Source organism: Musca domestica, unplaced genomic scaffold (genome assembly GCF_030504385.1).
Source record: "Musca domestica strain aabys unplaced genomic scaffold, Musca_domestica.polishedcontigs.V.1.1 37, whole genome shotgun sequence".
NCBI classification, from domain to species: Eukaryota; Metazoa; Arthropoda; class Insecta; order Diptera; family Muscidae; genus Musca; species Musca domestica.
In genome coordinates this window covers 8,168,943-8,196,785 of record NW_026712321.1, presented here as the reverse complement: position 1 = coordinate 8,196,785, position 27,843 = coordinate 8,168,943, and the positions used below count along the sequence as shown (strand labels likewise).

General features: G+C 32.4%; 4 protein-coding genes across 7 annotated transcripts; 2 read left to right on the top strand and 2 right to left on the bottom strand.

The window, feature by feature from the left end:
* Positions 1-324: 324 nt before the first annotated feature.
* LOC101889655 (DNA-binding protein SMUBP-2) lies at positions 325-1,351 on the top strand. 2 transcript variants are annotated; one of them, XM_020038562.2, is made up of 3 exons: positions 325-343; positions 414-516; positions 593-1,351. In XM_020038562.2, exons 2-3 carry the CDS (start codon positions 510-512, stop codon positions 1,123-1,125), a joined length of 540 nt encoding a protein of 179 aa, XP_019894121.1. In that variant the 5' UTR covers positions 325-343; positions 414-509; the 3' UTR covers positions 1,126-1,351. The 2 variants fall into 2 exon arrangements, with proteins under 2 accessions (XP_019894121.1, XP_005188585.1); XM_005188528.4 differs by lacking the exon at positions 325-343 and having other exon boundaries at positions 355-516.
* Positions 1,323-5,525, bottom strand: LOC101888270 (proton-coupled zinc antiporter SLC30A9, mitochondrial). Of its 2 annotated transcripts, none has more exons than XM_059126133.1 (10): positions 5,009-5,525; positions 4,642-4,928; positions 3,537-4,112; positions 3,210-3,477; positions 3,025-3,151; positions 2,562-2,968; positions 2,292-2,502; positions 2,043-2,235; positions 1,872-1,985; positions 1,323-1,807 (listed from the first exon to the last, which is right to left on the bottom strand). In XM_059126133.1, the coding sequence occupies exons 2-10, from the start codon at positions 4,885-4,887 to the stop codon at positions 1,763-1,765; spliced, it is 2,187 nt and encodes a 728-aa protein (XP_058982116.1). In that variant the 5' UTR covers positions 4,888-4,928; positions 5,009-5,525; the 3' UTR covers positions 1,323-1,762. The 2 variants fall into 2 exon arrangements, with proteins under 2 accessions (XP_058982116.1, XP_005188576.1); XM_005188519.4 differs by having other exon boundaries at positions 4,642-4,861.
* A 3,281-nt stretch (positions 5,526-8,806) lies between these two features.
* LOC101888442 (phosphatidylinositol 4,5-bisphosphate 5-phosphatase A) lies at positions 8,807-12,789 on the top strand. 2 transcript variants are annotated; one of them, XM_005188520.4, is made up of 3 exons: positions 8,809-9,054; positions 9,122-10,237; positions 12,392-12,789. In XM_005188520.4, the coding sequence occupies exons 2-3, from the start codon at positions 9,212-9,214 to the stop codon at positions 12,401-12,403; spliced, it is 1,038 nt and encodes a 345-aa protein (XP_005188577.1). In that variant the 5' UTR covers positions 8,809-9,054; positions 9,122-9,211; the 3' UTR covers positions 12,404-12,789. The 2 variants fall into 2 exon arrangements, with proteins under 2 accessions (XP_011294579.1, XP_005188577.1); XM_011296277.3 differs by having other exon boundaries at positions 8,807-9,054; positions 9,122-12,789.
* A 3,732-nt stretch (positions 12,790-16,521) lies between these two features.
* On the bottom strand, positions 16,522-18,467 carry LOC101888609 (uncharacterized). The gene has a single exon (XM_005188521.4). It carries the CDS (start codon positions 17,890-17,892, stop codon positions 16,996-16,998), a length of 897 nt encoding a protein of 298 aa, XP_005188578.1. The 5' UTR covers positions 17,893-18,467; the 3' UTR covers positions 16,522-16,995.
* Between the last annotated feature and the right edge of the window lie 9,376 nt (positions 18,468-27,843).

The following is a 27,843-nucleotide window of genomic DNA, read 5'->3' as shown; positions in this document are numbered from 1 at the left end:
ATGTCGATTCGTTATACAATATTACTATAATATTTATAATTTAAAAGAAATATCGAATTGTAATTATTGTATTTAATTACTACAATTTGTTGAGCATTTCCTCAGTTTATAGCCACAATCTTCTCGATCTTTCATAAATTATTTACGTTCTGAAAATCAATTGCAAAGAAAAGAAAGACTTTTGCCATTCGTCCCACACCTTGCGCTACAATTAAAGGTATAACCTCAAATCTAATGTCAGTCATTTGATTATTAAGTGGCGTACACATTTACGAGTATGTTCCCATTTCTTACAAAAAGTTTTAGTAATTGTAGGCAAATAAACTTCGTAGCGTAGGAGTAGGTAGGTGTGATTAGAAAACCTGGAAAAATACTTTAATTTCATTAATTAAGGTTCACAAATAATGCTTTAGCGGCTATCCGATAAATAAAACAAAATTACATTGGCGTTCATTGATGTGTACAATACTTTAATCCCGATTAAATAGAGTAAACAAATTGCTGGGAAAATGTCAGGTAAATAAAAACAAAATTTTAATAGTTATATATAAATATTTTCACATTTTCTGATTAAATGTTTTGTGTTTTCAAGAAAATAGTCAAAAATCCAATGAAGTATCACCAACGGACACAACAGCAAACGCACAGACACCTTCAGAGCCTCCGTTATTTCCTCCCGCTAAGCCCGGTAAAAAGCCTGATTATGGAACCAACAATACACTGGAACTGCTTGAGAAAATACCCAGCAAAGTTGTGGAAATGAAATTGGACGATGTCCTAACAGCTGTTAAAGATGTAGACAATTTGTGTGATTATTCCCGTTGCAAAGCAAAGACAAGTCTTATGGGACAAAATTGTGAACATTGCCAAAAAAGATATTGCTTTAAACATGGATTGCCCGAAGTACATGGATGTGGAGAGGCGGCAAAGAAGACGGAAAGAAAACAATTCCTACATCCCAAACCGGTAAAAACTGTCAAGCAAGAAGAGGAACTGGAAAAGGCCAAAAAGAAACTGCAAGCTAAATTGAAGGACATGCAAGTAGGGCGAATGCAAAAAACGGGTGATTTACCACAAACCAGTCGGGGAGGTGGTGGCGGAGCAAGAAAAAAGAAGGCTAAATAAGGATTTTTTGGAAAATAATAAAGTAAATTTATGAAAATAATAAAAACCCACGTATCTTTGAAATTGCACCCGAACTCTTAGGGAATTTTAAGTCTGGAAATTAAAAAATAGATGTTTCGATATCAGAACCTGCAAGAAGCCAAAAGTTCTGCAATTTTTGTTAATGTCACTTATGGTTAAATAAGAAAATGTTATAATTAAAACTTCATATAATCCTATATTTATTTATTTTTTGTTTATTAAATTATTTTCTTTTTTTATACAAACATGAAACTTTTCAAGCTTTAGATATACAAAAAACACATCTAATGTAAAATAAATATATAATCTAGAGATTTTAAAATTAACTTGCACTTGTGGAGTTGCAAGTTAATTTAAAATCGATTAGAATAATTTGTAACTTCTTTTAGCAGAAAACAAAAATATGTATATGCAACAATTTCTTTTTGTTTAAATATCAATAATTTAAATCATATAAATTTTTCCGCACAAGGATTTCGGAACACAAACTCGGAGTATAGACAGAAATTTGTTTTTCTCTTAAAGAACTCTACGCTTACAGCCATTGATAGATAAATAATGCTAAGGAGCCGTAAATTGTAAACTCTGTAGGAGTTTACAAAATATTATAAATAGCTTAAAGTATCTCCAAATCACAGTGACGGATTTCAGGGAATTTTTTCTGCAAGGAGAAGGTAAAATCGTTATTTTGATATATTCACGTATAATGAAAAATTTAGACATACCCTAAGCTTCATTTCAATGCGATCGATTTCACCGCCCATTAAATCGACAATATTTTCTCCATGATTTAATAAGAATTGTTCCAATTCTTCGGTTGATTGGAATGACTTGACAACCTAGATGGATAAAATTTCATATAGTGTTATTTTATTTTATAAATGTTCTGAAAATACCTTTAGCAATTCGTTGAGATCTTGTTTATCCAAATAAGATCGTGTCAATTCTCTGCCATCAAAATCCATTTCAGCCTTATATCTTACCAATGAATTTCCCATATCAATACCCTTGACATCATGGATCGCTCTAATCATAACATCACTTTCAAGTTCGCCATTAATGCGTTCCAAGTGTTCATGAGGTATGGATCTGTAATGTAAAATTGATTATTTTTTTTAAATAACATTCAAAATAGCGTTACTTACTTTCCCACCAAAGCCGCCACGTTGGTGTAGATGATGAATGAGGCCACAGCTCCTAATATACTACCCACCAGAAGAGAACCAACTGCATCATATATGGGTGAACCGGTTATGGTAGATAGACCCATACAACCGGCAGCTACAGCCACACTGGCCACAGCTGCAGCATCTTCTGTTAATACTACATTTACACAGGGATCCTTGCCAGTAAGAACTGCAAAGTTTTATACAATTAATTTCCTTTAAAACTTAGAAATTGTTTTCTTTACACACCATATTCCTTAAAGGATATGCCTTTTAATTTCGCCGAACGCCGCACTTCATTCATGGCCACCAGAAGTGTGGCACCCTCCGAAACTAACGAACCACCCAATATGAAAAATGCCCAAAAGAAGTCTTCCATGGGTTCGGGATTCATCAAGCCCGTTATACCATGATAGAATGACAAACCAGTACCTACGCAAAATATACCAACACCTGATATAAGCGAAGAAACATATTTCATATTGGCATAACCATAAGGATGATCTGAATCGGCCATTTGTGTAGATTTATGTATGCCATAGGCCAAGATCAGTTGATTTATCGTATCTGCCAATGAATGTATGGCTTCGGCAAACATACTGTGAGAACCTGAATACAACCAGCCACCAACCTTGAAAAGAAAGTTTAATCCATTGCTAGAAGAAGACAAGAAATTAAGTTGTGAACTCAAAAAACCATGTTTCTGACATACATGCCAATGGCAATTAGAACAACTTTTCCCGATTTCCCTTTTAGTCCAGGCTCATCATCATACACTGCCGTTCTTGAGCCAATTTCTCTTCTATAGTCTCGAAGCCTTCTTTTTACAGTAAAAATATCTAAACAAATTTAGTTGATTATAATCACTTTGTCTATAAGGTTCTTTGGGTACTGTACTTTGCTGATGTTTTTTACGTTCCACTTCACGTTTCAGGCACTCTTTAATGAGATTCTCCTTTGTTCCCCAAATATTAATGGCCTTGGCTTCAACGTCTTTGCGCCAAAACACAGTTATCGGTGGCTCCTGTTCATATGGTGAACGTCGTTTGATTTTGGGCAATGTTTCCAAATCGGAGGCTTTCAGCAAAAAATCACTCATGGCACGAGCTGGGGTAATAAAATTACGTTCCAATGAAGAACGATTGTAATCCATTTTAGCCCGTTTCTAAAAAAATAAAATAATTTGTTAAATAGTTGATATTTGCATAAAGGTTTAATCCTTACCGGTTTTGGCTTAACTTCAGGTATTGGTGTAGGAGTAGATGATTCCGCCGTTGCCGCAGGTGCTATAGTTGCAGCTTGTGATGTCGCGGTCATGTCAATGCTAAGTATTTTACCACTGCTTGCCTCGGCCGCTTTTGTTGCCAACATTTTTTTGGTGGCAGCATCCAATTTTGCTGCATCAATTTTAGCCTCTGTCACATTAGCAGCCCCCTTGGCTGCCTTATTCATAATTTCATCTGCCGTTGGAGGTGGTGATGCAGCAGATTTTACAGTCTCTTTTGATGTGGTGGTATCTTTGGCCACTTTTGATTTTTCAAATACAATGTCGTTTATTTTCGAATCCTCTATGGTGGTTGTAATGGATAGTATGCCTTTGGATGTTTCAATTTCATATTTTTTGGTTTGTGCGGCCACAGATCCTTTAGACGATTTTCCATCTTTTGTTGGCGTTTCGTCCGATTTTTCTTTCGCAGATTTCGGCTCTGTGGCTGTCTTTGTGGTTGTTTTGGTTTTTGTCGTTTGTGGTGATGCTGCAGCTGCTGATGTTTGTGTGGTAGCGGGCGGGGATGCAATGACCTGAAGAGCAAAATGAAAAAATAAAATTATTTTAAATTATGGTAGGACTTTGTGTAAACTAAATTTGAAACCGGCTAAAATAAGAGTATGGGACTTGTATATTCTTCTAAATAGATTTGAAATAATTTGGAGAGTATAGTACGGAGATATTGGATAGCATTTAAGAAGGATAAATGTGAAATTGGTCGGAAAATTGCACCGAAATTGTAATAAGTGGGATTTATGCAGCAATGTTTAAGCCCTATTTACGGATTTGGTATAGGTATTTTCTGGACACTACATAAGGTGTAATGATGCTACTTTAGTAGTCATATTAAGACTGCCCAAAAAGTAAATGGTTTTTCTTCCATACACAATAAGAACGACCACTTCAAAAGTTCGGGGTTCACATTGATGGCGCATTCAAGTTCGAATTCTTGTTCTTTAATGTTGTTAATAACTTATCTATTGCTATGAATAACTAACCTTATGAGGAGTTAATTGATGAATAATTATTGTTATATCGATCTTTGATCTTAATTATACATACCTTATCTTTCGACGCATACAGTCTTTGTGCGAAGTATATATTTTTGATGGCTTTCGGAGAGTCGAGCTCCCGGTAACCGGGCCATAATTGTTTACGAAAATGACACACAGTTCTAAGGTTCAATATATTCTGTTTAGTATGCAAAATTTTTACCAATTCAATGCCTCTGGGAAGCATTTTGACAAACACCAAAATGCTGTAAAGCCAAGCAGTAGTGAAACTGAAATGAAGCAACAAGTCACACATTTACATATGCCTCCATGATCAAAAGAAGTGACACTTAAGACCTCATAAAGAAGGAAAGGAAAACAAACAAAATGTATGAGCAAACAATGTCACATAACAAACAAATTTGTTTCTAACATACCTTGTTGCAATTGTTTTTGTTTATCCCCAAAACCGCACGGCAATCGTCGTTGTCGTCTGTAGGTAAGTTTGATTACGGGCTGTGCTAAAAATAAATTTTGCACGTAGGTTACCCGAGTGCAAAAGTTCAAATAAACTGTATTCCGGATAAATGAATAATATGCGCTACTCTATAGACTTCCTTTGATTTGGCGGTGAAAAATATCACCTTTAATAGAAATCTTGTATAATAATTTTTTGATCGCCTTCAACTATAATGGAAAATTTTGTAGTTTTGCACCATCTATCACGACTACGTCATAATTCGTTGATTTTTTTGTTTTAAAACAAACACCCCAATGTTTAATTTACTTCGGCCCTATATCAATTGGAATTTGTACATGATTCAAAAGAAATAATGTGAAAAGTAATTGCAACTTTGTGGGATTTAAATAAATTACGAAATTTAAATTGCTTTCCAAGCTAATTCCACACAAACTTTTGAATGTTTCAACCAACCAATTTTCAAGCAAAACAACACAAATAAAGCTGTCAAACAATTTCATTGACTGCTGACAAACAAAACCAACCATTCTCAGTGAATGCTTCAATTATATACGAGAGCATATCATAAGTTCTGTTCCAGAATCTGGAATATTTGTACTATTTGTAAAATTTGTATTTTAACACCGTTTCAAAACATGAAGAACGTTTAAAATTTGTGACAAATTTGGCTGTATGATTGCCAACCTCGTATTGGCTTATAGTTTGATTTTTGAGAATTATAATCTAGGCTTAAAATTTTAAATACTTTTTTGTTCCTTTTTGTTCCTGTGCTTTCAAAACAAAGCTGTATTCTCAGGCTGGAAATACATAAATTCTTAGGGAACGACTCCATACCAGACCTTAATCAGACCATAATAAATGATATAAGACAGTAAAGAAATTTAATTAAGGCAACTGAATTTCAAATAAAATTGACTGTAAACTGCCCGCCTTCTTCAAAAACCCTTAAGTCATCAGCTGGCTTCTTCGTAGATGAACAAAGGAGTTTTAGGTTGACCTAGTTCGATTTTGGCCCTAGGCTCCTATGTTCATTTCCGAAGAAGCCAGCCAAATATGCGCTTTATATATTCCCAGCTTCAGAACGAATCATGGCAGAAGAATGAGGTGAGGAGATGCATCAACGCTTGAGAGCATTGATATGTCAGAAAAAAATTAAGTGTTTTTTCAAATATAAGTACATTTTTATACGTTTTCTTATACTGTATCATTCGGAGGCTATTAAAATTCGCGATTTTCAACAATTTTTACAAATTTAAATAATTTTTCATTCGACATTTTCAATTCCAAAATTGGTTTGACAGTTTACTGTCCCAACAGCTGTGTCGACGCGTCTACCTATATTCTTCTACCATGGAACGAATTTAACAATTCTCACTTTTACTATTTTTTCATTTTTATACCTTCCATCATAGCTTTTATTAAGTTGTCATTCCGTTTGTAACATTTCGAAATACTCATTTTAGACCCCACAATGTATATATATTCTTCATCAGCAAGAAGTGCGATGTCCGTCCGTCTGTGGAAATCACTCTAGCTTTCGAACAAAATGAAGTAGGTCGATAAAATTATACTCAAATGTGTATTATATCTGCAGGACTTGTGGTATTGAAAATGGGCCATGTAGGTCCACGTTTTAATATAACCTCTCATATAACGGTACCTCCCGATATTCGGTATTTTGATGATTTTAGCGACATTATTATCCGGAATTGTTTCAAATTTGATATTTAAAGTTCGTAATGGATACTACAGCCTAAGACAGAAAATTGTCTGTGCAGGTCAAGGTTTTCGTATAACCCCCATATAACGATACCTCCCGATATTCGATATTTTGATGATTTTAGCTACATTATTCACTGTTTTTTTTTTATTAGTTTCGCATTTGAATATTGTAATGGCTTATGACAAAAGTTACCTATGCTACCTATGTTCTATGAAAACATGAAATGAAATATATTTTCTTTATACAAATTTTCATTTGACATTTTTTTCCTTTATAAAAGTTTTCATTTCACATTTTCATAGAACAAGAATTGAGCCCCAAGTCCATGTCGCCGTATAAACCCTAATATGAGAGCTACATTCGGTATTTTTAATATTTTAACAGATTTTTTTAACGGATTTATCATAAATGATAATTGTTACTAAAAACTAAAATAGATTGTTTTGAGTTCTGCCTTGTTAAGGCGAAGATCGTTTGTTAATGATTGACGTGACATAAAGGGAAAATTGGTTATCATGGTTATCATAGTAAAAACTTTTACATTCTTGCAGCTCTGGAACAGACCATAAGTTGAACAGGACACATTAGTTGTGTTCCAGTACTTTTTTAGTAGTAAAACTAGCAGAAGAGAGAACAGTTCGAAATGTCATTCTCATTTAGGTTTGCTCAAAAAATAAGGGAACGGAAAATTAGCAGAAATGCGATAAAATGTCAAAATTCAAAATTCCAAAAGTAAACAGCCTAAATCGGACTGGTGAAACCTTACTGAAAAGGGCGCCAACACTTAAAAAATTAGTATTGAGACGATAAGTTAAAATTAATAATTTATAATAGTAATTTATAATCTGATTCCTCATTCTGCCAGTCCTCTTCACTGCTGGAATCATCCAAAAGTGAATACATCAGTTGCTCCATATTTTCTCTTTTTGTTTTTTGCACGACAAATATTAGTTTTTCCTTTAGTTTTCAAGTTGATCATTTTCTTTATTGAAATGTATCAATACATTTTTCAACCTTGTTAGCCCTGCCAATCAAATGTCAAATTTACAATATGCACATTTCTGCTCGGCCAAATTCATGTAGCTAAAACAAGTAGAAATGTGCACCACTCAGCGCCATTTTTTTCTCGAGAGAGCTGCAAGTTTTGCTAGTTTTTGGCGTACGGGAACGCGTTGTAGCAGAATTAGCGCTAATTAGTTCTAATTTGCAGGTTCTGGAACACAACTATTAGTTGAACAGGAATTTGAAATCGACTATGAATATTCGAGTACTCGGTTTTTACCCAAGTCCATAGTCGAGTTCGAACATAGAGTACAATAGGTCGATTATTCGAATTCGACTTACCTATCCCTACAATAAATCCAATTATAAAAAATAAATCATGATTACCACACGAAACAAAACAAACCAAAACAAACTTCAAAACTATAGTAGAAGAATACAGGTAGTCGCATCGCATAGCTGTTGGGACAATGAACTGTCAAACCAATTTTTAAATTGAAAATTTTAGATGAAAAGTTATTCAAATTTCAAAAATTGTGTAAAAAATACATATCAACAACCTACGGTTGGTGTCGTATAAGAACATTTATAAAATTTACTTATTTAAAAAATTAAAAATTTTTACATATCTACAATGCAGTAGAGCTTTTATACCATGCTAGAAGAATATAGGTAGATGCATCAACATTGATATGTCAAAATTGTTAAAATGTTTTGTTTTTAAATAAGTACATTTTATAAGTTTTCTTATACGGCACCAAACGGAGGTTGTTATGATATGCATTTTTCAACAATTTTTACAAATATTAAAAATTTTTCATTCAACATTTTTAATTTCAGTTTGTCAGTTCATTATCCCAGCAACTGCGCCGATGCGTCTACCTGTATTTTTCTACCACGTCTTATATATAAAAATTGACAGCTAACGTATTCGCCACAAAATTCTTCTGTCAAAGCGAAATATTTATTTTCGCCTCAAGCATTAATTTTGACATTTCATGTAGTAAAATAACAGCTGTTTTTAGAATAATTCGCTCGAAGGAAGACCTTATAGTATAATTGGGCCATGAAATAAATAAATAAGCAAATAAAATATATAAATAATAACTTACCTCTATGCTGGACGGTCATCGAATCTCAGGAAAATCCCGATGTGCAAGAAGATAAAGAAAGATAAAATTTACAAATTTACTACTAGCAAATATATTACAAAATAGTACCTGTAACCTTCACAACATATTTGGCCTTAAGTATTTTTGGAATTTTTATTTTTGGAGGTAATACCAACGCAGAAAACAGGTTTATTGAACAAACAAACAATAACACGACATTTCTATTTTATAGAGTGTGACACAGACAGTATTTTCTAAGAACTGTGTGATTTACCCACAAACAACAGTGCCAAACAATAGGAACCCTCCATAAAGCAGAACTATGGTGGCCACTTCAGTTATTGCAGAATTATGTATTTATATATTAACGTGGAATGTCGGTACCAACTACCCGGAGGATGTCAATTTAACCGATATGCTGGCGCTTAACGGAACTTCTATGTGTCCGGGAGAAGATAAACGACCTGATCTCTATGTTCTGGGCTTCCAGGAGGTCAATGTCAAACCCAAAAATCAGTTTCTCAACATATTTCAAGATAATCAATGGACTTTGAAGGTACGCGAATTTCTATCGGACCAGGATTACGTAAAAGTAGAAACTGCCCAGTTGCAAGGCATATTGATAAATGTTTGGTCACTGGGAAAGCACATTAGCAATATAAATAACATAGAAACGGAGACCACCAAAGTAGGATTGGGCGGCCTATGGGGTAATAAGGGTGCTGCTAGTGTACGTATGAGCCTCTATGGTAGTGGCGTTACTTTTGTGGTGGCCCATTTGGCTGCTCACGATGAACATCTCAAGGAACGAGTTATCGACTATAATCAAATATTGGACAATCATCATTATAAAGTTAGAAATTATCGCACCATTTTCGATCATGATTTTGTCTTTTGGTTTGGAGACTTAAATTTCCGTTTAAATGGTCATGACACGGCCGAAGAAGTTAAAGCTGAAGTTGAATTGGGTCATTTGGATGATCTCTTTACGCGTGACCAATTGCAAATGGTACGCGAAGCAGGCAATGCATTCTCATTAATGACTGAACAGAAACCAACATTCCGTCCCACCTTTAAATACACCGAAGGCACATCAGAGTATGATTTAAAGCGTCGCCCTGCATGGTGCGATCGTATATTGTACCGTGTTGAGGAAAATAAATATCCTGATATTAAATTGGAACTGGAGCAATTGTCATATAAATCCCATCCTCAATATACACTGTCAGATCATAAACCAGTAACGGCTGAATTTTTACTTTCAATCAAGGCAGAACATCACACCAGTGAAGACATACACGAGATGACCCATGGCGGCAGCGGCAGTTCGGAGACACCATTGTCAAGTGTAATTATAATTTTCATTGCTTTCTATACAATTCTATTTTAAAATCACACTTTTATTTTTGTTTTTGTTTGGTTTATGGCTTTTGTTTTGTTGATCTATCTTTCGCATTACTCCATCTCTGTATGTAGTGGGATTTATAGTAGAATTTATGTTTCGTCTTAGGAAGTACTAAATGTTTTCATAACATTTATTCATTAAAATACTAAGACTTTGCGAATTTATTTTCCTGCATAGAGTAATTTGTTTAAAATCATAGCGTAGTACCTGCAGTAGATGTGCCGTAAACTAACCTATATATTTTTTATTAATTTCTATTATCTTTACATAAAATGAAACATATCCTTAAAAACTTACATATGCTTAAATTATATTTCGAAAGACCTGTAGGTCTCTCAAAGATCCATACAGGCCCTAACAGGTTCTTCAATTCAAATTATTTATAAAAAAACTTCCTCATAATAATAGAATCTCCTAAAAGCACTGTTATATGTAACCAACCAAAAATATTCGCGTGAATTGGGCCTCTATCTTTAAAAGATGTGCAACAAAGTCGTGTGATTAACCCACAAAAATAGTGTTTGTATAAGACCTGTAAAGGGTTTCCCTTTGCAAAATACATGAAAAGGCTAGCTTTTATCTATGGAAGGCCCACAAATTAAGGAAGGAATAACATAGTCTTTTTATGTGTAGAATGCCTACATGTAAAAAATATTAATACTCTTCACCTTAGAGTTAAGAAAACATTAGAACCCATTATGACTCACAAATACCAATTTTTAGACATATTCGTGGGAAAATGTGTTAGACATATTCGTGGGAATCTCCTAAAAGCACTGTTATATGTAACCAACCAAAAATATTCGCGTGAATTGGGCCTCTATCTTTAAAAGATGTGCAACAAAGTCGTGTGATTAACCCACAAAAATAGTGTTTGTATAAGACCTGTAAAGGGTTTCCCTTTGCAAAATACATGAAAAGGCTAGCTTTTATCTATGGAAGGCCCACAAATTAAGGAAGGAATAACATAGTCTTTTTATATGTAGAATGCCTACAAGTAAAAAATATTAATACTCTTCTCCTTAGAGTTAAGAAAACATTAGAACCCATTATGACTCACAAATACCAATTTTTAGACATATTCGTGGGAAAATGTGGGAAAAATCATCAAAATATCGAATATTGGGAGGTACCGCTATATGGGGCTAGACAAAAACGTGAACCTATTCATACAATGTTTCGCCAACGGAGCTAGAACCAATTAAAACACACAAATAGTAATTTTTAGACAAATCCGCGAAGAAATGTGGCAAAAATTATCAAAATACCGAATACCTGGAAGTAACGTTTTTTAGACAAATCCGCGAAGAAATGTGGCAAAAATTATCAAAATACCGAATACCTGGAAGTAACGTTATATGGGAGCTGTACCAAAACGTGGACCTAAACATACAATGTTTCGCCACCGCAGCCAGAACCTATTTTGACCAACAAATACCAATTTTTAGACAAATCCGTGAAAAAATGTGGCAAAAATCATTAAAATACCGATATTCGGGAGGTACCGTTATATGGGGGCTATACATACAATATTTCGCCACACGAACTAGGACCCATTATGACCTACAAATGCCAATTTTCAGACAATTCCTTGAAAAAAAATGTGGCAAAAATCATCAAAATACCGCATATCGGGAGGTACCGTTATATGGCGACTATACCAAAACGTGGACCGATATATCACATTTTCAATACCAACCGTCCTAGACACAATACAAATTGTTCTGCTAAATTTGGACTGTATCTTGATTTCAACAGGCAGACGGATATCGTTAGAATTTTATGCTGATTATGAATATATATACTTTATGGGGTCTACGACGAATATTTAGGGATGTTACAAAGGTGGAGGGTATAAAAAAGTTATTTTTTTCCTTAAACATGCATTATATCTGAAATGTAATAAATAATTGACTCAAACTCTATTTTTTTAAAAAATTACATCTATATAATCTTAAAAAGTCTGTAAATAGGCTATATTAATGCTCATAAGAATCTCAACGAAACAAAAGCCTTTTACAAAAAGAAAAAAATATTAAAAAAAAAACAAATTATCATTTTCAAGTGGTTGATAACTTGTTCTATTTTTGTTTTCAGTGGATTGAATAAATAATGTTGGTCACACAGTCCGGACTAAGAATCTCCAGTAAAATCGATCTTTTGTCACATTCGAATACTTAAAAAGTCAACATCTCTAAGAGAAAACTTTACTACGTAATAATGCATGTTTTAAGGAATGAAACCTAGTACTCTCTATTAATATATATACCTTTTATTTAACTTTCTGCTTTTTTTATTGCTATAATTTATATACCTATTTTCTTTTATATGTCCCTAACCAAACTAATCTATGGATATTCATATGTGCTCAAGTCGTATTGTTGTGCTTTTGAATATTTGTTCACATTTTCAAGATGTTTGCATTAACATTTCAACGAATAAGAAATCAAATAACTCAAGTCAATCATGTAATTTGAAATTACCAAAAAAAGAAATTATGAACATAAATCATATCCTATGTCAGCCGTATATAAATTGTATTTTGTATAAAAAATTACCTATAATTGTGATGTAAGCAATATATTTAAACATTTATATAACTTCATATATATAAAATACTATGTAGTTTACTATTTGAACATACACATTGTTATAAATTCTAATAAATATATTTAAACAAAAAAATATATCTGTATCTTTTCGTTTATTACAAAATTATTAAATAACTTTGTAATTAATTTACGATACTGGTAGGCGAACCACTTAGTTATTTTCCTTGCTGAGAATTTACGAGTGTGGCACATAAAAATAAATTGAAATATATAATAGGAATAATAAAAAATACCCCACACATGCAATTCATAAAAAGGGCACATGTTTTTTCTGTTATCTAAAAATCTAGTTGGATTTTATTTTCATTTGTCCTGATATCAAAAGAGTGTGTCCATATTTTTTCGAAAAAAAATCCCCTTTCCACTTATAATCTATTCTAGTCTCCTTATCCTGAGGGGGTCATTTTCTTGCCAAAATGTTTAAACAAAAACATTAATGAATGATATTACAGAAACAACCACAACAACAGTTATTAGAAATTATGATAAAAATGCTAGATAATGTCGATTCAATATTAAAAATAAAGGGGGAATTTTAGAAAAGCCACACAACGATGTTATAAATTTTGTGTTTTTTTTTGAGAAGCTTTCACCTAAAGTGTTACATTTAATTGTCTTCGACGTCAGCTGTAAGTATTTATTGACGTAATGCGTACGATATGAGATATTCTCAAAGGGTATTTTTGGGGAGAAAATTGGCTCGTGTTGTTTTTAAATTGGATGTAAGCAATAAAATACTTATTTGGCAAAATTCGAATTGATTATTAATATGGCTATAACACCAGAACCCCACCACATGTTGGATATGTATTTTCATAAGCTTTTCTGTGACTCGTATAGTACCATTTGGTTGGATTAGTGGATTTGGCAGGGATCTGTAACCAGATTTTTTTTGCAAAAAATCATCAAATCAGGCCAATTTAAATCTTATTTAGCTTTTTTTAAAGTGATACTTTAAATCGTAGATTTATTTCAAATGAAATTACTCACATGCATTCGATATTACATATTACTCTCTAAATGTTCTTTGCAATTAATATAATTAATGTAATTAAATCAAAAATATCTACAAAATTATTGAGTGAATAATTGTCATGGTCAATGACTACATGAATTTATTTATATCGCGATAATAACTTGCTTAGTATCAGGTACTTTTTACCTGTTGCCTACACAATGAGAAATAACTAATATTATAATCGTTATTATTTATGATAAGGACTGTTCTAAACGTCATAGCTTATGGATTTAATAAAAATGAAGAGAATCAATGACAAATTTCATTTTGTACACGTGTACAAAAATATAGTATTAGTCAAGGCCCAGTCATTGTGATTTGACTCTTTTTGAGTTTCAAATTTATTAGTTTAATTTTTGCAATTCGTTCAAATTTGAACGAGAAGATCTGGATATTATTTTTTAACGAATTTTCCTTAAATAATTTATGGGTATCATGGTAGAAGAATACAGGTAGATGCATCAACGCTTGGGAACTTTGGTACGTCAGATTTTTTATTTAAATTTTTTTTTTTTCAAAAATATGTAAATTTTAATATGTTTTCTTATACGACGCCAATCGGAGGTTGTTTTTCAACAACTTTTACAAATTTCAATAATTTTCATTCAAAATTTTCAATTCCAAAATTGGTTTGACAACAGCTGTGTCGATGCAACTGGTCGTATTTTTCTACCGTGGTATACAACTTATAAAATATAGTGTTTCTTTTAGGTTAAAACATTTTTGGGAGCGCTCAGAAGTACGCTATGTTTACAATTTTTCAAAGAAATTTCATTTGACAACATCTCATTGTCAAATCAGAGGTGGGAACCTGATTTCTATGAATCGAAATTTGAAGAGGTAAATTACAAAAAATGCAGACATTTTACCATGTGGAAAACTAGTAAAATTCGCGCTGATAAAACAGATTTGTCCAAACGGCTGTGACATGTTTGCCAGTAAAAGAGAACGCCATTATAAAATTGATTCCTTTAGGATTTACACAAGACGATTGGCATCTTTTTGCAAAATTAAACAAATGGAGCCGTCTGACTTTTTCGCGTTGATTAAATGAAACTATATTTGGCTTTTTACGCACGAATGTGTCTACTGACATAATTATACCAAAAAATCGTATCAATAGTGCGATTCTCTAACTTATATTTTAAGTTATCGACAAAAGTTGATAAAAGTAAATAGCTTTTAGATTCGGTAACATGGTAGAAGAATATAGGTAGGTTGGAATTGAAAATGTTGAATGAAAAATAATTTAAATTTGTAAAAATTGTTGAAAAACAGAAATTATAATAACCTCCGAATGACGTCGTATAAGAAAACATATCAAAATCTACTTATATTTGAAAAAACAGTTAAATGTTTTTGACATATCAATGCTCCCAAGAGTTGATGCATCTACCTGTATTCTTGAGTCATGTTCGGTAATTAACGAAATTTATCACGTTTTCAAATCAAAGTAATCGCTAGGACCTACCGATAGATACCAATGAAAACTTATTTTGATATTAAAAATGTAATTAAAGGTTTCAAAGCAAAGACCTAAAATGGTAAAGACTAGACAAAATGCATTCTGATCAAATGGTTTGTGTTTATACTATCTATATAACAGTTCATGACAGGACCATGTTAATATAAAAAAACACATTTATAGAAAAAAATGACAAACAAAAGTTTGAAAAATCCAAGAATTAGGTTTCAAAATTCTATTACATAGACTTTTCAAATTAATTGCATATTGTCTAAGCGGCTTAAATCGCATAACATTGCTAACTATGTTGTTACGATATCATAACAACAGAGGTATTTTCACAGGGTTGCCGTATCATGACTCTGTCTTGTCCCATCTTTATACTTCTATGTGTTTGTTCAAAGTTACCGAATTTTTCGGTAACTCAAAATATATTTTAGAGAATCCCACCACAGGTCACTTTACCGTAAAATAACACTTTGTGGAATGTTGGATGTTATTATAGTATCCAGCTCTGCATTTTCTGTAATTTACCTTGATTAACTTAAATTTTTTAGGACAAGTTCCCATCTCTGATATTTGTAGATTTTAAATTTATGAATATACCATGGTAAAATTAAGAAGATAAAGCCATTGCAAACCATCTCTGCATTTTCTGTATATTATTTTGTCAAATTTCACTGAATAGAGAAAAATGTTCTATCTCTGATTTGTGTATATACAGTGAATTTATAAATATATATTTTGACAATGAGATGTAGTCAAATGAATAATTTAAAAAAAAAGTTGTAAACATGACTTTACCTTCTTAATTCTACCAGAGTGGTTAGTTAGCATAGGAAACAAACCACTCTAATTGGTAAACACACCAATCATTTCTTGTAATTTCTTACAGTGTAGTTTATGGGATTCCTATAAGAAACGCTGAAAGCATCGGTAATTTTTGTTTAAATGAAAAATGATATCATCATTGAGTTCAACGCTGCTGCGTGGCCTAATGGTTGTATTCTCCAAACGACTCAGTTATTGTTTTCAGAAATAATATAACAAAAGTGATTTTTTTTCGTACATGAGCAATTTTAATAAATATATTTGTTTTTTTTTTTTTCTTTTCAAAAAAATAAATATTATTTTTTTCCATTACTTAACAATCAGTCAAAATAATTTTTTTTCGATATAACTATTACAATAAAATTAGGTACTAAATAACAATTGTTCTATAATGAATAATATTGCTTAGTGCTAATACAAATGTATACACGTATTTGTCATGATTGTCTATTGATTAGGAACATGGTTTTCTCAAGAAAATATCTGTTTTTTGTTTTTATAACTTAAAGGCAAGAAAATAAACATTGTATTAAGTCTCAATCTTTGAACATGAAATAACCATTTAACTGGTTTTTGAAAATGAATGATAAAAATATAAGAGGAATACTTCTGGCAATTGTTTTTGTTTTGTTCTTTTGTAATATGAATATTCAAGCCGCAGGGTAATATAGCCTTTTGCATTAGCTAAGACTAGATTATTGAGCTAAAAAGTCCTTAGGGATTATGAGTCCTTCTTAGTTTTGTGATATAATTTACAAAAAAATATATATGAAACCTAATGAGCTTTAGCCGTAATAATATTTGTAACCTGAGGTGATATACAGATATTCGAAGCATTGGCTATAACAATATCTCCAATAGTTTGTATAATATTTGTATTTAATTTTGTTGGATTTACTCTTTCTGTTTTATTTCCAGTCATATCAAACTTCTGGGAATTTGGCAAATTTGGTAGGGAATTTTTCCTTTTATCATACGTTGTATTAAACATATTCCAATATTCTTGATTTGCGCCACCATATGAATGGGACTTTTTTTTGGGTTTCTTGTCATTTGAGGCGGATGTTGTTGTTCTTGTGGTAGATGAATTCTGCTTAAAATTTCCATTATACTGTTTGTCATCTTGTTCCGTTTTTCTGTTAGCACCATCACTGGTATTGCAACAACAGCAATTGGTTTTCTTACTGTGGCTGCTGCTGACTGTTGATTTATTTTTAGAAAATTTCATTGATTTAACTATTTTCAAGGTACCATTACAACCAATGTAATTAACATTTTGCTGTGTCGACTCAATACCCAGGCTAATACGACCATCATTTCCGGTATACTTGAGATGGCCATGATTTGATTTTATTTTCAGGCGGTTATTGTTGCCGATTACTAATAAATTACCCGTATTCATGGATATTTTGATGCGATTATTGTTGCCAACAATGCGTAAATTGCAGGTATTTGTTTCCATATGTATTTCCTTGCAGTTGCCCACGATGTCTCTGTAAGCGCCACATGGATCTTTTGAGGCACAGGTTGTTGTAGTTGTTGTCAACGGCGTTTCCGTTCCGTTGGCTTGTTCACTTGTATTCTGAGTACTACTACAGCTGCAGCAGCTACAGCTAGTGTTGTAGTCTTCCATGTTCAACATTTCGCTGCTGTCATAAACACGTATTCCCATTTTGTATACTTTGGCACTTATTCTCTTGTTTTTATTTCAAATGTCAATGTTTTCTGTAATACTGCATTTATTTTTATATTTCTTCTGTTCTTGCTGGTGTATTTGTTCAGATATTCAATTAATGCGTAACGTTTGTTTTTATTGGGTTTTCATCAGCTGGACTCTTGCACACACTCACATTCACTCTCATTCCATAATCAATTTCTCACTAGTGTGTAGTCTTGTTTTTATTTTTTTTTGTTGTGTATGGCTTTTGTTTTCATTCAAAAGGGGATTCACTTTTCGTCAATGGTATCTCTCTTAATGTTGTTGCTGTTGTTATATTACTTCCGAATTTGCACGATCTCTAACGATCATTCTCGTCTGAATTTTGTTTCTACCGTTGCGTACGTTTTAAGCGTTGTTACTCTGTCCTGAGTTAATATGGCAATGAAGTGCTTTCTCACAACGACTTTTGCTTTATACCCACTACTACCCGCGAAAACAAAAATGAAACAAAATTGGTTTCAGTGTTTCAACGGGAATTTTTTTCTTTTGCTTCTTTTCGGCAACAACAATTTCTTCGTTCATTCAGTTCGTTGTTTCGTGCTCTTCTATGTAGGTATGTATGCTTTTGTTTATTTATTTAATCATACTGGAACATACTTTATAGCTCTGGGAGATTTGTTGTGTGTTTGCGCTTGTTGTTTATGCCTTAATTCAAATCTGCTTTCAGTATTACTCGTATCGGCAGAGCAAATACACGTGAGAAATATTGCCAGAGAAAGAACCGTTATTTGTGTATACATTTAAAATAACAGGTAGGAGGAAATGAGATCAATCAAATTAATGAGAATTATAAATAGCAAAGGAGGAGAAGAAGCGTGCCAATTTGGGATTCTTATGTTGTAGTAAAATAATTGGATTTGATAAATTTAACTTGTTGGAAGTCTATTATTTGAAAAAAAAAAAAACAAAGTTTATGGGAATAAAGGTGTTAAAATGTAAACATTGTATGAGATCATGTAAATGTTAACAAGTGATGGTATTATTATCGATAAGAAATTATCATAATAAAATGATACAGGTACCCGCATCAACACAGCTGGTTGTACAATACAGCTGTCAAAACATTTTTGGAATGTAAATTTATAAATGAAAAATTATTTGAATTAGTTAAATTTGTTTAAAATCAAATATTATACTAACCTCTGAACGGCATCATTTAAGAAAATATTTAAGAATACATTTAGTTTTGCATATATTCTATATTCTTATATTATGGAAAATATATATTTAGTAACATAAAATGTAAAATTTATTAAAAAGAAGTTCAAATTACATATAAACGGCCGGCCTACATTGTGCGAGATTTGTTCCAATATGTAATTCTGTAAACTCAAATAAAACATCGGATATAGAACTAACATCCCTGCTGCCATTAATTGATACTTATACTCACGACACAACCAGAAATGTGAATCAACTTTAAAAGAAAGCATAAAATGCAACTCTATAGTAATCTTATTTTGTGTGAAGCTCCCATGGTAGAAGAATATAGGTAGACGCGTCGACACAGCTGCTGGGACAATGAACTGTCAAACCAATTTTGGAATTGAAAATGTTGAATGAAAAATTATTTAAATTTGTAAAAATTGTTGGAAAACGCGAATTATAATAGCCTCCGACTGACGTAGCATAAGAAAACATATAAAAATCTACTTATATTTGACAAAACATTTAAATCTTTATGGCATATCAATGCTCCCAAGCGTTGATGCATCTACCTTCTTCTGGCATGGAAGTGCCTAAACGTTTGTCTTTACATGTGACAATGGTAGAAGAATACAGGTAGATGCATCAACGCTTGGGAACATTGATATGTCAAAAAATTTAAATGTCTTTTCAAATATAAGTAGATTTTTATATGTTTTCTTATACGACGACATTCGGAGGTTATTATAATTCGCGTTTTTCAACAATTTTAACGAATTTAAATAAATTTTCATTCAACATTTTCAATTCCAAAATTAGTTTGACAGTTCATTGTCCCTGCAGCTGTTTCGATGCGTCTGCTTATATTCTTCTACCGTGGAGGTGTCAAATGATTAAAAAAAGTTTAAACATTTGATTGCATGACATTACATCCTTAATTTTACCATGATTTGTTCCAAATGTGAAAATGTTAGTATTAACTAACTCTATTTCAGAAACTTTAAGGTGAGAGTACATAAGCAACTTTAAGTCTTCGCATGACATATTTTGTGACAGCTACTTTTGCGAGAATTTGAATGTTCTTTGTAAAAGAACAAAGGAGCTTTAGAGACTTAATTAAATTTTGGCCGATTGTCAAAAAAGGCTTTTTATGTACTCTCACCTTAACTGTCTTTGGAAAATGCTTGACAAAATACAACTCTGATTCAAGATAAGATGTTTTTTGTTAACGTCAGTTAAAGACTGACCCTATTTTCCATTTAGCGGCCACCTGCAGGTTTATTTTCAACATCTGATAAAAGTTTCACTCATAATTATTTATACCTTTTACTTTAATATTTTTATCGGAAATATTACTCTTAAATCCCATTGATAAATGGTAATTCCAGTAGCAAATTTTATTGTTTTTTTTTGTTCGACGACCTTCTAAAGGTCTTCTATCGACACACATTTAAGTGAAATCATATTAATTGAAATCACATTAATAAACGGACCTACTCTTATTTTCATTTGGCCAAGAGTATATCCCCTCCACCAACAAATCTCCAATAACAATAAAATTAAAATGTTTATTTATCATTGACAACATTTTCACAAACATTAAACAAAGTACTTGTACTTTCCATGGCAATCTTATCAATGAAAGGTGATTTTCGGCTTCTTTTTTGTTGTCGTTGTTGGTGCTTTGGGTTCTTTCCTTTTTTTATAAGATAGCAAGTGATTTTGAAAGTTGATATTATAAAGTGTAGTAAATAGTATGGGCATAGTAGTATTCAGTAACTGAATACGCGTAGTGAAAAGTCTTATCAGTAAAAAGTTGTTCTATTTCTCTCTGGCATATTTTTGTTATTTATTTGTTTTTTTTTTTAATTTTATAAACTGACTTTTGATATTTTTTAATAATATATTTCGTACTTCACCTATAACCTATAATTTCATGGGTTATCTTCAACTGACTAATGTTATGGGGTGATTTATCAGGTGGGATATGAATCATTAATCACAGGACTTTTTGATTAGTTAGTGGAACTGTCATAATTGACTTCTAAGCCTGTAAAACCGACGGGGAAAGAAAACGATAAAGAAAAGTGAGTTTTATGAAAAAAAAGGAGAGTAAAATTAAATAAATGTCATTTTTTCCTTGTTATTCCCATGTTACAATAAGGAGGTAGAACAGCTTCATAAAACTAAAGAAATACAGCCCTGAGGTTATGCCCACTTCCTGTCAGACTCATTCACAATTATATGCAACAAAATGTTTTCATTTTTTCATATTGTTTCTTATTCTTAAATTGAGTTGAATAGCGCGAAAAATGAATGAAATGCCTGGATTTTCTCTCAAAAATATGATCCAAACTGATCAATCTTTAAATTTTTCAAAACAATAAATTCATACACAAAATTGGCAGAAGTCGGGCACACTTAGAAAAAAAATGTAATCAGCTGGTAGCTCTACCTTGTCTTTTTATTGTACCATGGTTATTCCCTGCTAAAAACCCACTATTCTTTTTTCTCACGGCAAATTTATTGGGATATTCTCCCAGAAATGGTAATATTTCAGTGAGAATATAATGGAAAGAGAAATAAAAAAATAAAGTCCATGGCAACTACACACTCATATATAAACAAATGAAAAAGTGTTTAAAATATGGCAAATTAAAACTAGTTTATAAAAGATCCAAAAAATCTTATTTAACCAAGTACATGTCGACACGCTTGTCCAGTAAACGTAACGTAATACCATATACTGCAAATGCTTGTATGAACAAAATATTGAAACATGCTTACAAATGTCTATACAACATTCGTGTGTCGTGCCTCCCGCCATTACGGAAAGTACCTTTTCATTAAATAACTTCCACAATGCTAACTCAGTGCATTCAATTATTCCATTAAACAATATCGAACGCAATCTATTCAAACAGGGTGCACCAAAAGATCTAACGTTTTTAACATTCTGAATAAATATGTTAACATTTTAATGAAATTTAAAAAAAATATTTGTTTACCTCCTTATTATTCCCATGGTAGAATTAAGAATGTAAAGTCATGAAATCATTGGTTTACAATTTTTTTCAAATTTATAAATTTGACAACATGTTATTGTCAAAATATATATATTCATACATTCATGTATACACACAAAATCAGAGATGGGAACTGTTTTTTATGCATTGAAATTTGACAAGGTAAATTATAGAAAATATATATCTAGGGCCCGTTCTTATATCTTTCCTTTATAGTCCACTTTTGCTATCCCTTACTTTAGGAAAAGTGAAGCAAAAAGTTCACATTATCGGATTCTCATTATTAAATCTTTCCTTTAAAATATATGCATTTTTACAGAGACATGGCAAGCTTTTTTTAAAAGTGACTGGTATTCACTGCATCTTTTTAACAATGGCATTTTCATTTCAGTTTATAAATAATAAACAAAATGCGAATTTGTAATTAATTTCGTGAAATAAATTTATAATTCAGTTCTTCAATATAAAATAAACGATTTGCGTTATCCATTTTTTTTTATTTATATAAATTTTGCTGTTATTGTCATGTAATCAATAAAAAAATATGGCAACATGAATTCTGTAAACTTTATGTTAAAAGATAAAGGGAAGATGGTCTGACTTTTTGCTTATCGGACAGTTCATATTTAAATAAAACTTGTAATAACGAAAAACGATTTACGAAAAACGTTCTTATTCAGCGGCAAGATGTAATAACCGGCGTAGGAATGCTAATTTGAAATGAGGTTACCTTTATTTCATTGTACTATGATTTATACCCATGACAAAACAATAAAGGTAAACTCATTTGCTAAATCCAACATGGCAACCCTTTTCTGAGGAACTTGACCTTGTCATTTCAATCAATAAAATCTAAAATATTTTCGTATCACATGTTATTATTTGGTCTAAAAAAAAAACTCTTGTCAGCGTACGCCCGTATTCAAGGAAGAACTACAAAATATAAATTTGACAATGAAGGGGCATAATGCCATGTTTACGTTAGAACTTTTTGTAGGGTTAACCTACTTTGAGAGGATTTATTTGAAGTAAAAGTAATGGGTATGACAATTTAAATCCAAATCCAGTGGGTTAACCCTCATATATATAAACGTACTATAAAAGAAAAAAATGTAATCGTTTGATAGCATGAGATTACCTTGGCAATTGTACCATGATTATATCCTTGGTTGTGTTTATTCGTTCTTTGGCAAATTTTGATCAACCTTTCTCTAAATTTGATTGAAATATCAAAAATTGCTATACTAGACAAAAAAAGAAGAAATCGCCACATTTGCCAACATCTCATTGTCAAAATCTATATTCATAAATAAAATGTGCATGCATAAATATATAAATAGGTGCATAAAATTAGAGAAGGGACCTTTTTTATGCATTGAAAATTGACAAGGTAAATTACAGAAAAAAGCTGCTGAGCTGGGAGTTCTAATTTGCAACGAGGTTACCTTCATTTCATTGTACCATGGTAAATACAGGATGATATAAAAAACTGCAACAAAGTCAAACGCCATAATTTTTACATTATTTTTTTAACTTTGTTGAATGAAAGCAAAAAATGTCTGAAATAGCATCAAATTTTAGAATAAGTTTAGATTTTTTCGAATTGGTCAACTTTGGCACGAATTATGGCCTTCAAATGGCCAATGAAATTGTCACACGCTGCCCGAATGTTGCTTTGGCCCATTCCCGGCGGAGGGCTTGCTTGAAGTGATCGACACTTTGGTATTTTTTAGTGCCAACCTTGCTTTCCAAAATACTCCAGACACAATAGTCGAACGGATTGGTATCCGGAGATTTTGGTGGCCATTGTGCGATGAAAATGCAGCGAGGAACCCCATTCTGTAACCATTCTTGGGTGCCGCTTGCTAAGTGCGATGGTGCTGAGTCCTGTTGGAATGTCTAAGGTCTGCGACCGAAATGTTTGCGTGCCCAGGGCTTTAATACACCCTCCAGAATATTTTCGAGATAATATTCGGCATTTTTTCTGATGCCACGGTCGGTTAATAAGAGCGGAGAGCGACCATTGGCTGTTATGGTAGTCCACACCATCACCATGGCCGGCGCTTGAGTTCTGGTGGCCAACCGAAGTGCACATTTTCAACTGACCTCTCCCCACTTCATTGACGTCGGGCTACGCCACCAGTATCACGGTAACGAGCGATGGTACGAGACACAAAAGATTTATTCACATTTAAATACTGGAGTCCTCTAACGATAGCCAGTTGTGGTTTTCCAGCCAAATATAAATAAATCACGCTTGAATTCCATCACGAATAACTTTTTTCTGGAAAATTCTCACCAAAATTCTTTTGTACGCTTGTAAACAATATAATGAGCTGTCACTGGAATAAGATTAAAAGCTGTCGGACGAGTGACTTAGAAATGACAGCAGTCTGAAGTTGGTTGCAGTTTTTTCATCTTACCCTGTAATAAATTATTGTTCAACTTTTTTAAGCGCCAAGCCATGGTAGAATCTGAAAGGTAAAGAAATGCAACCATATGTTTACAATTTTTTTTTGAAAATTGTTCATTTAACAAATCTCATTGTTAAAATGTATATTTATGAAGTCATTGAACATGCACAAACCAGAGTTGGGAACCTGTTTTTTATTCAGTGAAATTTATTTATTTATTTTTATTTATTTATTCAAGATTTCGTAACACAGAAGCCTTTTTAGGCCAAAATAGCATTACAATGTAATATTACCAAATAGAAAAAATCTTAATTATACAAATACAAATATTTATTTTATGACACATTACTATAAAATACTTTATCTTACTCTATCTTTTTTGTTTAAGTTAGAGTTTAAATTTGTTGGTTCCCCAGCCGCAAATACTTAAAGATTAAATACAGAATTATAGAATAGGCGAATAAATCGAAGAAACAACAAGTGAAAATGGAAAATTGTAAGGCAAAGGTAAGATTATGCAAAGTTACAATTCAGTAGTAGTTAAATGGTTACATAACTTTAAACGAATCACATTATTAGAATGCGAAAAAATGCGCAGGTCAACAGGTAGAAAGTTCCAGCGTCTTGCAACGCGAATTATAAAAGACTTCTCAAATTGAGAGTTGAAAATCCTTGGTATAACAATCTGGGTATTTCTAGTGGAACGGGTAAATTTAAACATATCGCACAGAGGCAAGGGTATACCAGTTTTAATAATTTTGTAAAAAAAAGCAAATTGCGAAGGTCAATATATCGTTCGAAAGGCAATCCCAGAAACTGCTTAACAAATGGGGAAACATGATCACGCCGGCGAATATTATAGACATATCAGATAGAGTTAACAATGCATTTCAATTTAAGAACATTGTAATAGACAGTTCCAGATATGACTTCTAAGGCGTAGGAAACCAACGGCATTAATAGCGCATAAGCAATTCTGAACTTAATCCATTTTGGAAAATAGAAACAAGTTGAGTAAATTCTACGCAAAATTCCATAAACTCTAGCATGAACAGAGTCAATATGAGGTCCAAAATTAAGCCTTCTATCAATAATGACTCCCAAGCACTTGTGCTGATCTAAAAATTGTACCATAGTTTGTCCAATAAAAATATTTATTACCACCTCATTAGAAGTAAATCGAATTGCTTTTGTTTTTAAAGGATTTATCGTCGAAGAATTGCTGCTTGTCCATTGGAGTATTGAATTAAGACACACATTCATATTATTTTCTAAAATAGTCTCACATCCCTTATCAAATTAAGACAAATTAAATTATAGAAAATGCAGACCTGAATGTTGTTTTTTGGAAATTTACCATTGAGTATAAGTAAGTAAATCGGATTCTCCTTGGCATACAAACATCGTATATTTAGAACCATTAAACCCTTTTTAGATCATTTGATTATATATTTTATATAACCACACATCTATTGTTCAACGGTTCATTGTTTATCGACATTAATCTACATTCAATTTTGATAATAATTTTTTGACGTATTATAAGAGTAATTAAGAAATGTTTTTGTTTTTTTTCTCCGTTCTAATGTGTGTGTTTAGTTACAATTTCTTCGAAAGGGGATTTTTTTCGGCCATTCCAATGCAATAAATGAAAAACAACAAATAAACAGTGAAATTATAATCAATATTGATGGTGTGAAAAAATGTTGAAGTATTTATAAAAACAACAAAAATAATAAAGCTGTTTATTTCAGTGCAATCAAATGAAAAGAGTAGACATAGCATAGTAGAATTAAGAGGGTTACCTTGCGGAGTAATATGTATAATTTTTTCATTATTTATTATGCCTTAGAAAATTGGTCTATTCCAGAACTACAAGAATATAAACATGGTATAACTAAGGTAGTCATGGAATCATATGTTTACTTTTTTTTTTTCAAAATTATGCATTTGACAACATTTCATTTTCAAAATATTGATTCATAAATCCATCATGAGATGTTGTCAAACAAATAATTTTGAAATGAATGTAAACCATGGTAAAATTAAGAACGTAAAGTCATTTCAAATAAACATTCCCATCTTTGCATTTTCTGTAATTTACCTTATAAAATTTCACGGCATAGAAGGCAGGTATCCCTCTCTGATTTGTGATATTTTGACAATTGAGGAAGACAAGTCATTTCAAATAACAATATCCAGTTCTGCATTTTACATTGTCAAATTTCACTGAATAAAAACAGGTTCCCATCTCTGATTTGTGTATGTTTAATGGTTTCATAAATATACATTTTAACAATGAGATTTGTTAAATGAATAATTTTGAAAAAATTGTAAATATATGATTGCATTTCTTTACCTTCTAGATTCTACCATGGATCGGTGCTAAAAAGTAGAACAATAATTTATTACAGGGTAAGATGAAAAAACTGCAACCAACTTCAGACTGCTGTCATTCCTAAGACACTCGTCCGACAGCTGTTAAAATTATTCCAGTGACAGCTCATTATATTGTTTACAAGTGTACAAAAGCATTTTGGTGATAATTTTCCAGAAAAAAAGTTATTTGTAATGGAATTCAAACGTGATAGTGTGCGATTTCTTTATATTTGGCTGGAAAACCACAAGTGGCTATTGTTAGAGCACTCCAGCATTGAAATGTGAAAAAATCTTTTGTGTCTCGTACCATCGCTCGTTACCGTGATACTGGTAGCGAAGCCGGATGTCAAGGAAGTGGACAGAGGAAAACAGCAACATCAGTAAAAATGGTTCGAAAAGTAAAGAAGCGACTTGATCAAAACGTGGCCGCGTAGCAGTGGCCCAAAAATGTCTCGTGGCTGAACATATCACAATATTTCATTCGGCAAATATTGAAAAATGAGCTCGGGGTAAAGCTATTGAAATTCCAAAAAGTGCAAGAACTTACACCGCCACGGAAAGAAAATAGACTCAAAAGAGCTAAAGAGTTGCTTCGCTTGGCCGAAAGTGGTGAACTGCCTAATTTAGTTCTCTCCGATTCTCCGAAAATATTCGTTGTCCAGCAGTTTGTATACAAACAAAATGATGAATGTTGCCAAAGAGGTCAGCTGAAAATGTGCCCCTTCGGTTGGCCACCAGAACTTAAGCCCCGGCCACGGTGATGGTGTGGGCCGCCATAACAGACGCTCGTATTATTCGAACGTGGCATCAGAATAAATGCCGAATATTATCGCGAAAATATTCAGGAGGCTGTATGGGCATGCAAACATTTTGGCCGCAGACCTAGGGCATTGCAAGAGGACTCAGCACCATCGAATTCAGCACGCGCCACCCAAGAA

What these genes read in the sequence shown, in the direction of transcription:
- LOC101888270 (XM_059126133.1), bottom strand. Translation starts at nt 4,887, where the DNA reads ATGTGTGACTTGTTGCTTCATTTCAGTTTCACTACTGCTTGGCTTTAC. An exon ending in ACGTAAAAAACATCAGCAAA is followed by an intron (nt 3,152 to 3,209) that starts GTACAGTACCCA and finishes AAATTTGTTTAG; the next exon opens with ATATTTTTACTGTAAAAAGA. An exon ending in GTGGCGGCTTTGGTGGGAAA is followed by an intron (nt 2,236 to 2,291) that starts GTAAGTAACGCT and finishes TTTACATTACAG; the next exon opens with ATCCATACCTCATGAACACT.
- LOC101888442 (XM_011296277.3), top strand. Translation starts at nt 9,212, where the DNA reads ATGGTGGCCACTTCAGTTATTGCAGAATTATGTATTTATATATTAACG.
- LOC101888609 (XM_005188521.4), bottom strand. Translation starts at nt 17,892, where the DNA reads ATGGGAATACGTGTTTATGACAGCAGCGAAATGTTGAACATGGAAGAC.